The sequence below is a fragment of the Ochotona princeps genome, chromosome 24, assembly GCF_030435755.1.
Source record: "Ochotona princeps isolate mOchPri1 chromosome 24, mOchPri1.hap1, whole genome shotgun sequence".
Classification (NCBI taxonomy): domain Eukaryota; kingdom Metazoa; phylum Chordata; class Mammalia; order Lagomorpha; family Ochotonidae; genus Ochotona; species Ochotona princeps.
Genome location: NC_080855.1, coordinates 13,657,356 through 13,672,478, shown reverse-complemented (window position 1 = coordinate 13,672,478; position 15,123 = coordinate 13,657,356). Strand labels below are relative to the sequence as shown.

Below are 15,123 nucleotides of genomic sequence, written 5' to 3'. Positions count from 1 at the left end.
TGAACAAGAGTGATTGTTTCAAGGCCATCAAACTGCTAACCCCGCCTGATTTCACTTAGGGAATTGAAGAAAACGAATCAGTGGAGGCAACGCAGCCAGGAAATTGAAGGAGATTTAAGCAAATTCAACAGATAGGTCTAAAGAAAGATGCTCCACAGCGCCTACTAGCAGTTGATTAAAAGGATGACTGTGGCATTCAGTTCGTAAGTTTCTGGGTCAAACTTAAAACAGTTGTTCTTTTGTATGCATTTCCCAAATGAATAACAAGCTGCATATTTCTAAACCTCTCTGGAATTTACTGAAAATTTTCAGTTTTTGTCGACATTTAGAGCATTAGGTAGGTGCAATCTGAATTCTGTTCCCCCCAACGTGTTAAATAATCGAAACCCTACTAGAGAGCTCTTTGGATTCAGGAAGACACAAGTGAACTGGCTGGCCTAGCTACGACTTTGGAGCCACAGGAACACAATGACTGGGTGGCCAACTATTAGTTCAGGTCAACACCACTGGGGGACTTTGTCTGGAATTTAAAAAGATTAAGTATTTATTTATATAAAGTGGACAAACCTCACATTTATTACAATACAGATTTAGGAACCGACAGATACCTTCCACCTATCCCTGCCCACGTCTCCCACCCACTGTCCTTCTTCCTCTTATCCCTTCTCTTTTCTCATCTACAATTTTTGTGCTCAAGTTTCACAAGCCATGTGTTCTGTGAATGTGGTTTCTGTATGTCCAAGCTCTTTTCTCTAACGACTACTTCCTTTGGTTATTTTCATTTCTCATGTGTTTGCCTGCTTCTTGTAATCTTATTCTTTAGCTCCTATCCTAAATAAATGCAGGACGAAGTGTAAACCTCTTAGTGTGGCTGATACAGTTTTTATCTGTGTAGTTCCTGCTATTACCTTTAATCCTCCATGTCACTCCCCCACATATACCTACTATCTCTGTCATTCTAAACGGATTGTAAACTCATTTAGTGCATCATGAAGTTTGAGTGTCTGCAGTTAACTTTGCATTTCCTCCATTCAATGTGTCTTCTTATTTTTTTCTGCCATCTAACACTGATTCTTCCTGATAAGACCCAAACATCTTATACCTCATTCCTGATTCTAGCCTCAGTTTCACAACTAGTCACTCTTTAACAACTTAGTACATATCTCTGGTTTTTCAATCTAGCATCCTTTGTTGCAGTTACTTATGTATTTCTCCCCACATTGAAAATTGGTATCAGTAATGCTTCTATTATTTTTCCTAGGGAGGTTCTTGACACAGGGTGATACATGGTAAGCACTGAAATATATCTTATCCATCTGAAAGATGAATAAAAAGATGGAAGGATGGATGAATGGTGGAAGGAAGGAAGAAGGAAGGACGGACAGACTGGTGGGTGATAGATGGATGGGTGGATGAAGGTACTGATGGATGATGGATGATTTGATGTATACATTGATGGCTCAGTGTATTACTGATAGATGGATGCCTGCCTTTTCTAGTGTTGTTCTGTCTCCTAGCTGCCAAGTATTAACTAAGTCCTATGCCAGTCAATGTGATGGAGCTAAAAATAACAAGAAAATCAAATTACTAGCTTGAGAAATATATATTTTACTTTAGGCTTCCAAATATTTCCTTTGAAATCCTGCTGATAGTGAGGAATTTAACCAGAGTGTGCTTCTTCTGTAAACTCCCAGTCCAAGCAGATATCTTATCAGGAGCCTCAATGAGGGAATTATGTGGCGCATTCCTTAGGTGTGCCTGTCTAGACCATGTCTGCTTAGCTCCTCCAACACCAGCAAGGATGTGTAAGAGGGAAGAAGGAGTAAGGCATGTCCAGCTCCCGCTGTCTGGAAGACAATAAATAGCCTTTAGGAAAAATGTCAAAATTATTTTCAAATGCAGAGAAGCTTCCCTACTTCTATGCTTCTATTGGCAGCAAATCCAAGCGTGTTGTTCCTCTGTCTACTGGTCCCTGGGATGTTTGAACATAGTGCAGGTGTCTCTTCATGCCCTGCAAGTCCCTGCTGACCTCCACGCGCGTCCTGTAGCACACAATCAGCCCTACTTCCCCTTTGCTGATGTTTCTCCATTCAGACTCCTCCACTGCTCAGAATTCGTCTTCCCAACACTTCCACACCTTTACCCTTCAAGACACCCCAGGAAGCCCTCTCCAGATTCTCTAGGTTTGAGTTAGGAAAGCTTCCTCTGTGTTCTTAGAGGCCACTGCGTTTGTTCTTCATTAGCACATGAATATCCCTGCAGGTGGTGCCATTATTTATGAAGCTGTATCATAGAGAATGGGGCTGGTGATGTGGCGCAGTGGGCTAAGCCACCGCTTGTGATCTGGCATGCCATTTGAGCATCTGTCAAAAAATAAAAAGAGGGCAGCTATGCCCCTTCTGATTCAACTCCCTGCTGATCCACTTGCAAGAGCAACAGGAGGGAGGTTGAGTCCACAGGCCTCTGTGCACAGGATCTCCTCTTAGTTGTGCCATACGTCTGGCTTCGGCCGGGCTCAATGGCATCATAGCCATCTGGGAATTGATTGGGATGGAAGATATTCTGTCTTTCTGCCTCTCTCTGTCTCCCTCCCTCTTTCTCCCTCCCCATGCAATTTCACCTTCAAGTAAGCAAATCTTTTGAAAAGAGAGGAAATGTACAGACGAGCATACAGTTTTATTTTAATTGACATGTAATAATTCTGCATATTTATGTTCAGTGTGATAAGTCAATACATGTGAACAATGTGTAATAATTGAATCACATAATTAGATGATCTCCCTCTTCTTGCCCTTTTTTTGTTTGGAGCCTTTGAGCACCTCTATCCTAGTTCTCAAATATATAATTGCCTATTGTAAACCAAAGTAACCCCATTGTACTACAGAATGTCAGAGCTTACTGCTCCTCCACTTGCACTCTGGTACTTGTTTTCCAACTTTTTTTACTCCTCTCTCCCCTCCCCTGTAGTAATCCCTGCCGTCTTGAGATCAATTTGTGTCCGTACACGAGAGAGAATACATAGCATTTGTCTTTTGGCAGCTCTGTATCTCTTATCTCAGTATCGATGGGACACTGTAAGGCCTGACACCTAACAGATATACAGTAAATAGTTGTTGAGTCAAGAAAAGATCTTCCTAGGAAACGATCAGATGGATTTGAAGTGCATCAAATAGAACAATGATTTCTTTTTACTCCTTCTAGAACAGCAGTGGTGTTTTTTTTTCTGTTTGTAAATAGTTGATTGCAGGGAATTTGGAGAATAAAAGATTCACAAAAGAAAATAAAAATACCTGTAATCCTTCCATGCATAAACAAGCAGTGTTTTTATCCTCTTTTCTGCTTGTACAACATTAAACAATGAGAATTTTCTCCGTGCTATTAACTCCTCAAAAAACATGACTTTTTAATGTCCTGATAGTCTATCAAATACATATGTAAGGCATTTGCCATTCCCCTTCATCCTTCGAGACTTGATTCTCTCCTTTTCAACATGGTCAGACTGTTCTGCAGTATGGAAGACCTGGTATGGATATGTGACCAGTCTCTCTCTGTCTCTCTCTCTGAAATTTCTAATAACCTAATCTTCTTTCTCAGCCCCTTTACTTCTTCAGCTGCTGTTGGCTTTAAGGGACTATAAAGCAAGGAAAACACTGTAGCTTGAGTTACTCTATGTTGCCGTGGGAAGTCTTGGCGTGCGGAAAGTCACCATTCTGTATTTTACCGAATGTCTCCTAAGTGGCCTCAAATGCATTTGCTAGGGCCCAGAGTCCTGCCTGACCATAGACAAAATGGCTTTGAGGAGTGGCAAAGCTGTGAATGTTGTAGGCACACAGATATTAACTGAGGTGAAAATACCTCTGTTAAACGTTGGCTCTGGAGATGCTTTCTAAGGTGGTATCAGAAACTGTGCCTGGTACCTCTCCCTGTATGTCTAAACACCTGCCACGCGTTTCTCCTCTCCATCTTGCTCACCAATGTGCCTTTTGTCCCCCTTCTTCTTCTGTTACAATTAGGGTCAAATCCACTAGGATTTTTTTCACCTTGATTACAAGAACACAGTGAATAGCTCCTTTGTGTTCACTCTGGGCTCTTTCCATTCCATTTCCAACACAGACTTCAAGTGAGATTATAAAATATTACAAAGGAAACATCTGTTTTTTCTCCCTCCCTGGTTGAAACCCTTCAGTGTCTCTCTGCTGCTTTAAGACCAAAGTAAAATGTAGAAGGGCTTATGAAATTTTGCCCTGTGTCCCTCTCCATCTTCTGAGCATCACCTGATACGTCTCCTTATCCCTCTTGGCTTCAGCTCTGCTGTTCTGCCTTCAGTTCTGATACCTTTGCCTGAGCAGCCCCGACTGCTGGCTTGTGTGTTCTTTACCTAGTTACTGTGAACCCACCCCTCAGGTCGAGCTACACTTCCTGGGCTTCATCTAAGCTCTGTTTCACTTTCCCACAGAAACCTTCCCATGTGGGTAATACTTTCCATAGATCTGTGATGAATTACTTCTTGTCCTTTCTGTTCTCTTGGACTATAAACTTCATGAGTGCAGGGATTATGTCTGTGTCTTGTTTATCTGTGGCCAACTAGCTGATTCATGAAATGTTTCAATTGCTTAATAAGCATTAATTTAATTCATACAAATGGATAGGCTGTATATTCGTTGATGCTGTGTGATGTATGAGCAAGTAGTTTCCTTCAGGTGAACATCTTAAAGACATTCATAGAATACTCACAGATCCGACCATAGAAGATTGATCATGGGCCTCTGAATCTGGCAGGACAAACAGGTTACATCCCATGCGTCACCCACAGTGAGTTACTACTGTGGGGATGATTCCTCGGGATGAATTTAGACTCCTGGAAAACAGTGCATGGATAATTTTCCGAGCCTGAGGGGCCCCTACAACCACAGATAGAGGGCACTTGTGATGAGAAATGGTTTTGTTCTTTTATGCTTTTTCATCCATGATGGTATTTTTTTTTCCCTGTGTTTGACACCTCATTATAATTCTCCCCTAAAAATGTGCCTGCCTCTCTTCCACCCTCTAGATTCATGGTCAACGTGACATGGGATGGAAAAGACTTGTCCTTCACGGAGGAAGGCTATCAGGTGCACCCGAGGCTGGTGGTCATTGTGCTCAACAAGGACCGAGAATGGGAGAAGGTGAGCCTCGGTCTGCATGTGGAGTTCAGGGAGGGGAGACGGCCCGGGCAAGGGAGGAGCTCCCGTCATGCTTCTCACCAAGCGTGTCTTGTTGAGCTGCTCCGCATTCCGTTTCACAGCCAAGGAAAGGCTTTTGTTGGAACTAGGCAACGTATTGTCAAGAGGAGTTGGAAAGCTTTCCCTGGGTGAGCTGTAATGGCAAAGTGTTGGATCTCAAACTCAATCAGGAAGTGTCCCTGAAGAATTTAGAATTATTTAAGGTCAGTCAAGTCCGGTGCTTACCACGTACTAGCAAATGCTGACAGCATACCAGTTTGCCTGAACCACATACTTGCGTACCACGTTCACCATTTGCCAAATGAACGAATTTCTTTTATCATCACTTACTTATTAGTCTTTCAGTGAACTAATTGTCAAAACTTGAGTGCATCACTTCTGCAAATCGCAGGTTAGATAGCAATAAGGGGTTTTCATTCTTGCCAAGCACATTTTCTAGTATATGTATGTTAACTTTGAGAAATGTGAAAATCAGCGTGCCAAAAACTTCTCTGCTTCACCATGCAGGCCATGTCCTGAGTCCACAAAGGGAGGCTTCCAGAGAATGGGTTGACGGTCTGGTGACCATAGTGTCAGCGTGTGAACCAGCTCCGCTTCCTCTTCCGTAATTCAACTCTAATCAGTCCTGACAGTATCACTGCAGAGTGCAATCCAGGGCACCGGAAGGCAGCCTTTATGACGATTTTGTTTTCTTTGACAAGCAAGACCTAAACTCCAAATTCTAATTTCTTGAGATGTATCTTCACATTGCAATTCAAATGGAGGCCTGTAAAGGGGACAGTGACGGTCGCTATTGTGTGGGAGACACAAGATAACTAACTAGGACCAGGAAAAAAAACATGCAGTCAGAAACACTTACTTTGAAGAGACAATGCCACATTCCTAGAAGGGGACTGAGAAGAGAAAGTCAGGGAAAATGCTGTGTGCCACATCCGACAGCTACAACATACACATTCTTTGAAGTGTAGGTGAAAAAACTCACCAAACTAGACTTCACTCTAGAACGCAGAGCAGCTCTCGATATATTTAATACATAGAAATAGTGCATCATGCATCCTTTGACCACACAGAATGAAAAACATCAGTAGCTTAAAAAAACAGGTTTAGAAAATTACCAAATGTTTGGAAATTACTACACATTTCTAAGTAACTTATGGCCAAAGAAGACATAAAAAAGGCATCACAAAAATATTTTGAACAGAATGATGAAAACATACCAAAATTTGAAGAGTAAAATTGAAGAAGGCATGCTGAAAGAGAAATGGTTAAGTGTAGATACTTACATTGAAAAATGGAAGTTGTAAAGTCTAGCTTCTACATTAAGAGACTAACAAAAGAACAAAGTAAACCCAAATGAAATAGGAAGAAAGAATAGTGGCTATAAAAGTAAAAATCAATACAGTAGCAAACAGGCTGTAAAGAGAGAAATCAACGAAGCCAAAACCCAGTTCTTTGAGAAGATTAATAAAAATTCACCATTTCTGTGTTTATGTTCACACAAAAGAGAGAAAATGCAAATGACCCCAATATTAAAGATCCAGAGGGGTTATCTCCCCATAAGCATTACTGATCCTATAGGCATTAAAACAAAAAAATTGATTATGAAAAATTTAGCCAACATATTCAACAGTGTAGATAAATTGGGTGAATTCCTTGAAAAACATAATCTTCCCAAAATGACAAAAGATAAAATTGATGATCTGAATTGCTCTATATTTTCTAAGAATTGAATGCATAACTAAAATCTGTTTCTTTTATAAAAAGAAAAAAGAAAAAAATCTTGGCCTAGATGCTGTCACTGTGAATTCTTTTAAACGCTTAAAAAAGGACAAACGCCGATGTACCCAAAGTTTTTCAATATGTTACTAGTCATAATCCAACAATATATTTTAAATGGGATAATACCTCATGGATAAGTAGGGTTTATCTTAAGAATATAAGAATGATTTGGCATTCAGAAATACTTCAGTGTAATTTATCACATTAGCAAAGAGGAGAATTCTATCATTATCTACATAAATACAGAAAAATTATTTGACAAAAACCCAGCATCCATTCAAGATATAGAATGTAGATTCCTTTATATGGCAAAGAGTGTGTAGTATGGAAATCCTAAAGCAAATTTTCAATGATGGATTGTGAAAATAGCTCCAGAGATATATAGTTGAATTGTTTTTTAAAGTTCTTATTGATTGGTTGATTGATTGATTTAAACAGCAGGGAGAAAAAAGAGGGGCAGAGGAGAGGAGGGAGGAGGAAAAGCAAAGAGGGAGACATTTATAATTTTCTAATGTCCTGCAGCATATGAGGCTGTGGCAAGCCAAAGCCAGGATGCAGGAGCTCAGGTCAGGCCTCCTGCACGAGCCCTTGGGATATAGATCCAGCACCTGCTGTCTCCCATGGTGTGCAGTAACGGAGTGTAGAACTGGGAATATAGCTGAGCCTCTAACCTGGGCACTCAATGGGGAGCAGATGTCATACGAAATATCTTACCTGCTGCGTACAAAGCCCACCCCTCAAGTCGTTTCAGACAAATTATTATTATGACAGAGGAAAGAGAGGTCTTTTGATTTGTGGGAGTTGGGAAGGAGGGAGACAAGGGAGAGAGAGAGGGATGGAGAGAGAGAGAGAGAGAGAGAGAGAGAGAGAGAGAGAGAGAGAGAGAGAGAGAATCTTCCTTCATTGGTCTACTCCCCAAATGGCTGTGATGGCTAGGACTGGTCAGGCTGAAGCCAGGAGCCTGGAGCTTCTTTCAGTTCTCCTACATGTGTACATGGGCTGTCTTCTGCTATTTCCCAGGCATATTAACAGGGAGCTAGATTGAAAGTGGAGCATCCAGGACTGGAACCCACAGATGCTGCCATAGCAGGAAGCAGGTTAACTCACTAAGTCACGATGGTGGTCCCAGTAAAGTCTTTCTTACCAGATCAAATGGAAAAGAAAAACAACCTCGATGCATCGCCTACATGCTACAAATACATACACACAAATTGCTTGAAACGAATTATGGCCTTAAATGGAAAAGCTAAAATTATAAAATCTCAAAGAAAATAAAGAAGAGCATTTTTGTTCACCAAAAGAGCCAAAGATTTCTTAAATATAGAACGTAAGGCATTAAGCAGTAAAAGTAATTAAACCACACATATCAAAATTAAAAAGGTTTGTTCATGGAAGGGCATTGGTAGAAAAAGAAGAATGTGCAAGTATGAACAGTAGGTCTGTACCACAAAGGACCCATACAGAATATGTGAGGAACACCTACACATCAGTAACAAACAGGACATGTGAAAGTAGAAAATTGGCTTAGACACATCACAAAAAGGATAATTCAGAAGGAAGGCTAATGAGTATCTGAAGACAAGTGACGCTTCCCACCATTGGCCATCAGGGACACTCTTGTGAAAGCCACTCCAGGCTGCTGCATGGCCATGGAGTAGCCAGAAACAAATGAGGCTGACTCTACCGGGGTTGGTGAGGACGTAGCACATGGGCAAGAATGTCAGAGGGCAACCATGGACATCATATCCTGTGCCATCTACGCTATCTGCCAGAGCACTGACAACAACTCCATTTAGTCATTCCACAAATATGTATTTAGTGCCATCTGCATACCAGACACAGAATCTGCTGTCAACACTTGACATCTGTCCGTGAGCAAGAGGGACAGCTCCTATTCTCATAGAACTTAGCTTTGTCAGAGCATGTGCCTGCAGGAGCTGGAATAGGACAAGGTTCTTTACACTTGGGGTACACTCGAACAAAGCACTAGCTTCTGACTCATGCCTCCTGTCTCCCCTTCAATATGCCCATTACACCAAGAGATTGAGTCTGTGAGTGTGCTGGGTAGCCCTTGTGGATCTGAGACTTTGAGACATACTGTATTTTTTTTTTTCTGCTTGTAACGCCTCTTTGTCCTCCTCCTCATCCATCCACCCCTCAAGTGTTGATTTTTCTGCCCACTTAGACACGCAAGACGGAGATGAGAAATATTTCCCCCTTTATCCCCAGTAGGAAGTAGAGAATGCAGACCTCTCTGCCTTATGCTGTTGAGGTTTAGGGTTATATCTCCTCTTTTTGAAAGCTTCCTGTGTGAACATCACTTTGGAAGCTGTGAAATCATTTTCTTTCATTGAATTTCACCAGTTCCGGGTCAGGCTTGGCTCTTACCTGCACATTTTCCATGCTACTCTCTGACCTGGCTTGTCTGCTGAGTAGCCAGTTTACAAGGAGGCCACTGCAGTACAGGTGATAGTATTGGATTTAAAAAAGAAGAAGAAGAGGAAGACAAAGAAAAAAAAAGGTGTCCTTTATATGCTCCATTTCCAAATTTTAAAAATGCTTTTTAGTATTTTCTGTGTCCTCCTGAAATTCTGTTAATACAGCAATCCTCCCACCCAACCCCCCCCCCAAAAAAAAACAACACGAAACAAAACAGCCTAGGAAATTGCTGCAGGGTGGAACTTAGAGTGCACATATACTTCCTGTAGCTTGTCTGTTCTGGTACTCAGGGGATCCAGTGCTCTAAGAGTAGCTGCCTGCGCTTCTCGCTCTCAGAAGGAGGAAGCCAACAGGGCAGGTGAAGCACAGTCATGCCCTCCTCCAGGCTGCCGCCCAGCCCTGGCCACTACCCACAGGGACAGAAGACCAGCAAAGGGGTAGGGCTGAGCAGCAGGGAGTTGGTACTCTGGGCCGCCTTATTTTTGTCCCTGAGCTTATCCCCATGGCATCACTGGAAGCAGTAGCATGTTGTAAGGGTGTCCTAGAAAACAGGTCATGCCCTGAGTGAGGTGCTTGTCCTGTGCGTGGCCTTGGTGTGTGACCGATGCCACGCCTTGGGCATGCCTGTGCTACAGCTCAGAAGGGAGCATCCTTGCTTTTACAGATCAGAACATTCGTGTCTTTTGTCTCTCTCCTGCCCTCTCCCTCTTTTTTCCCCCCAACAATTTTTTTCCAGCTAGGAGCTAGGAATCCAGTCCAGGATTCCCTTGTTGGTGACAGGGACCCAACCACTTGAGTCATCATCTGCCACCTCCCAGGGTACGAACCAGCAGGAACCTGGGATCTGGAGCAGAGCTTGGACTTGAACCCAGATGCTCTGATGCGGGACGTGGACATCCCAATCCAGCATGTCAGCCACTAGGTCAAATGCCTGCTCCTAATGTTACCCTTTCATTGCAGTGTTCTATGAATAAATATAAAAAGGACCCCAAACAATTAATGCTAAAGCTCACCTGGTATTACATTCCCTATAGAAGATATGATTAAAGATGAAAGTTGTGACCCTAGGAGTCACAGGGAGACCCCCTTCTTGGGGCTTCTTGAAGGACGTGTCCCCTTCCTCTTGCTCTAGTTGGTTGGCTTTCCTCTGCACTTGCACTGCTCTGTGCTCTCACGCTGTCCTCTGCTCCTGCTGCTGTCTGTATGGAGCTGCTGCCAGATGCCTGCCTCCCAGCAGCCTTGGCCTACGACCTCATCTCCAGTCATGTCTGCACCTGCAGCACACCCTGATGCAGAAGTCCCTCAGACAGATACCCAAGTTCACCTGGCCCAAAGGCAAACTCCCTGACAATGCTTGTCCTTCTAAGCCCTGATCTATCTTATCCCAAAGATTTGTCCCACCTTCCTGCTCAGCTGTCATTGGCTCACGCTGGACTCTCTTGTGGCTCTGTCCCTATACTCTGTCCCTCTCCTCTGTTTATAAATCTGGATAACCCAGAATGGGTTGGATCCTTTCCAATTCATTTCTCCAGAACTAGATACTGCCTCATTGGAGTATTAACGGCTTACTTCACAATTGTCTGCTTACAGAGTCTTCCTTTAGGCAGGGAGCCTCATCAAGAGAAGGTCTGTTCCCTTCATCTTTGTCCCTCTGTCCTGTGACAAGGTTTCTGTCCAGTGCCTAGGTGGGCTACTCTACTATGTGCTGCCAGTGATGGCTACAGCCACTGTTTATTAAGAGCTACTTTGCACCAAGAATGATACTGAGAATTTTACATTTGTGATGTTGTTTAGCCATTTCAACTACTTACCTAAAGTAGATATTTTCAATCCTGACTCAGATGAAATCTCAAGGTTAGAGAGGCTGGTGGCCACCTTAAAACCGTCTAATAAGGGTAGGTGCTTGGGGTAGCAGTTCCATCTTCCTGCTAATGGGTGCCTTGAGAGTTAATGCTGAAAGCTTGGGTGGTTAGATCTCTGCCACTCACTTGGGAGTTTCAGAGTTCCTGACTCCTGACTTCGGCCAACCCCCACTGTTATGGGCATTTGAGTGAACCAGTAGATGAACCCTCTGCCTCTCTCTTGTGCTCTCTTGCACTCTTTCACACTCTCTTCTCTCTCTCTCTCTCTCTCTCTCTCTCTCTCTCTGCCTTTCGTTCTCTCAGTAAATAAATCAATTAAAAATTCAAATAGTTTCAGACTTTCTTTTTAAAATTGTGTCCCCCAACTAGTGTATGATGCAAACAGGATGTGAGTATAGGTCGGCCTAGCCCCAAAGACTACATCACACTGAGTGACTGATGGACAGAAAGGGTATGAAAAATAAGGGAGTTTTTCGTTCTATCCTTAGAATGGCATCCACCTCCTGTTCTCAGTGAATGCAGATTTTAGTTGAACCCACCCAGTAGGAACTTGGAAGAAAAGTATGTATCATTTTTCACAGTGTGTGTGTGTGTGTGTGTGTGTGTGTGTGTGTGTTTGATCTGTAGTTCTGTCTCCCAACTTGGCTTCTTAAGGAGAAGAAATATACCTCATTTCTTGTGTCTCACGTATAATAAAGTAGATACCTGTCCAACAGTTCACTGTATGGTTGCGATGAAAGAGATCCTACGGGGGCTAAGATTGCCTTCTCTGCGCTGGTTCTCGCTGTGGCCTATCAATGTGTTATCACACAGTGAGGCATATGGTATGCAATTGTTATATGATGTCATTTGTCTTTAGTCCCTTCCCTTTCAAGTCACTATTTTTAATTTTTCTGAGATGTGTTATTCATTTGCGAGGGAGAGGAAAGAAGAAGGGGGAGAGAGAGTGTGACATCTTCCACCAGCTGATTCATTCTCCAAATGATCACAATGGCTGGCTGGGTCTGGGACAGGTGTAAGCCAGATCCCAGAACTCTAAGCTAGGTCTCCCATGTGGATGGCAGCAGCCCAGAAACTTGAGCTAACATCTGCTGCTTTCCCAGGCACATTAGCAAGGAGCTGGGTTAGAGGTGGAGTAGCTGGGACTCGCACTTGGGATGCAAGTGTCATAGACATCAGCTTAATCCATTGTGCCCTAATGCCAATCCCAAATCACTGTATTTGAACCACTGTCTCCTCCCAGCACCACACTCTCACTATCCCATCACTACCATCACATTTGGCCTAGACTGGCTCAAGAAATCTGAGAGCTTATGCAGAGTTTTAGTGTGTATTTGCTTTGTGTGTGTGTGTATACTGTCCTGTGACAATGATCAAGCAACAAGATTAATTTTGCCAGAGGAAATTATTTGTACAAACATTGTACTTGGCTTCTGCGCACACATGCTAATGGAGATTATGTAAATGAAATCATGGAAAAGATTGTAAGGGCACCGGTAAATGACCACTGACAGGCCAATTATATGGATTGCTAAAACCAAAGCGAGTGCCTGCACACACTACAGGTGGGCGGGAAAGTGTTCATTTTGCTTAGAAAGACAACAGCAGTCCCAGGGAAGCAGCCATGGCTTCCAGTGCTGGCTGGATTTTCACCCAGGTTTTACTTTTTTCCTTGAACATTATATTGCTGGTATCCAGGAGAAGGAACTCAAGAAATAACTGTAGCATGGATAGGAGAATGAAAGACATTTCCCCCGCAAACGTTCGAAAACATTTTCACATGTTCAGCTTACCAAGTGTGGTTTCTCACTTGCCTTGGGGAAGATGTGGCTGCTTTAGCCCATGGAATTATTTTATAATACAAATCTGCATTTGCTATTGATTCTCCACCTGTGAAGGAGGTAGAAACGTGCCAAGGCACAGACTGACTCGTTTCAATGCCAAAGTGATGCCATTAGGTCATACCGTGTCAAGATCCCTTGCTTCTCAGCCATTGCGTTTCTTTCTCACTTGAGAATCACTGGGTCTAGGGGAAACTGTGGGAAACTGTGGGAAGAGGGAAAAAAAAGGACATTGAAGTCCTGGTGTCCCTGAGTAAGCTCTGGTAACAATAACAAAAGCGAACACAGTCTGTGGATATAGGAGACAAATTGTCCCCTAGTGTGTCTGTTTTGATATTAAATAACTTTTCTTTAAGTAAACTATTTCCCCTACACATAGAGGACAAGTACATGTTGATGTGTAGCTCTTGCATATTCACATACTTATGTGATTAAATACAGTTCTTTGAGTACCTAGTATGTGTAAGTCTTTGTTGAGGGTTGCAATGTAGCTGACGCGTCTAGCCCCCAAGATCCTTGGTGTATCACAAGGCACTAGGCGATGCTCCAACTCTGGGGCAGGGTGGGGCTTTCCACTGAGAATGGCCTGATGAGATGCTGAGGTTTTTAAGAGAAGAAATTTGTTGCTTCTGCTCTGCAGTTGGAGGTGGGGCAGGAGGGGGGGACCACAAGAGAGGGCCTGCGGGGGTCCAGGTTTTGAGAGCCAGCGACAGCCAACGAGGAAGCCAGGATCTCCTCCAGGAAGTGAAGGTGGCCAGTATCCTGAATGAGCATGTGGCTGTGGGTGGGCAGTCTTGCCAGAGCCTTCACATTTGAGCCCAGTCCTGTGATAACTGAGGGGAGAAGCCAGAGACGCTTGCCTGGTCTTCTGACCTCAAAAACTATGGGATCAGCACTTGGTGCTATCTCATGGGGCAAACTCTGAGACAGTTTCTTGCTCAGCAATAGAACACTAAAATTGTTTGAAGGGAAATTATGGGAATGAAGGGTAATTTAGAAGGTAATTTCAAATAGAGACTATGTTGACTTTATTCAGTAGCATTAGGGACAGGGTTGAAGAGTTTGAGGCTGGAGAACAACATCAGAATAACAGTACTTGGTAGCATTTAAAATGTGCCCTGAAGACTGCCCAGCCTTCATCTAATCCTCACCTAAGCACTTCCATACAAGTCCTCCTAGTTCCCTATTTGATACCATGTGGAATGAGACCCAAAGAAACTCATGAACCTGCTCAGAGTCACAAGGCTGGTAATTTGCAAACCCAAGTTATTAAACCCGGCAACCTGAACTCATAAACATGAACTGTATGTCCACTTTAAAAAAGAAAATGATGATGGACACGGACTTTAGGAACCTTTTCTGAATCTAGGTAAGTGCCATGGTTTACAGGGAATGAAGGGGTGAGAACAGCGGAGGAGAGATCCAGCAGAAAATGCAGAAACCAAAGCAAAAGCACAATGGTACTCACCTCACGGACTCTTGGAGAGACATGTGACAGAGCAGTCAGAGGCTGAGCTTCTATTTTGTTCCGTTTGTTTTGCTTTTAACCCAAGAGGTAGCAAGACAATAAAACACAAAGAGGAAGGGAAATGGAGAAAGCAGAGCTCCCAGCCGATGGTTCACCATGGCAATGGCTGCAGTGGCCAAAGCCAGGATCTCAATAGCTACAGGACCTCAGTTACGGGAGCCATCTGCTGCTGCCTCCCAGGGGATGCATGGCCAGGAAGCAGTAATTGGGCAACAGAGCTGGACTGAGACTGAACTCAGGACCCGTGGCATGGGATGTGGAATACTAGGACAAATGCCCTCCCCCAGATAGTCAGCTAAAAAAAAAAAAAAAAAAAAAAGCGGTGGGCCCTGTGGTTTCTGATGAAGTAGTTGTAGAAGTTCATCGTGCCTGTGGGTAAAATTGTTTGCCTTTCTTCTTATTCCCCTTTTTCTTTCCTCTCATCTCCCAATTCCATATTTGAAGTTCAGTGC

At 43.2% G+C, this 15,123-nt stretch overlaps 1 protein-coding gene across 5 annotated transcripts in view; it reads left to right on the top strand.

Annotated features, from left to right (window-relative positions):
- GRIN2A (glutamate ionotropic receptor NMDA type subunit 2A) overlaps positions 1–15,123 on the top strand; it is a 359,010-nt gene that overhangs the window by 252,711 nt on the left and 91,176 nt on the right. For all 5 annotated transcript variants that reach the window (XM_058681141.1, XM_058681137.1, XM_004586751.2 and 2 more), the window contains one exon: positions 5,051–5,165. In XM_058681141.1, coding sequence (XP_058537124.1) covers positions 5,051–5,165 — 115 coding nt within the window. The remainder of the gene's footprint in view (positions 1–5,050; positions 5,166–15,123) is intronic.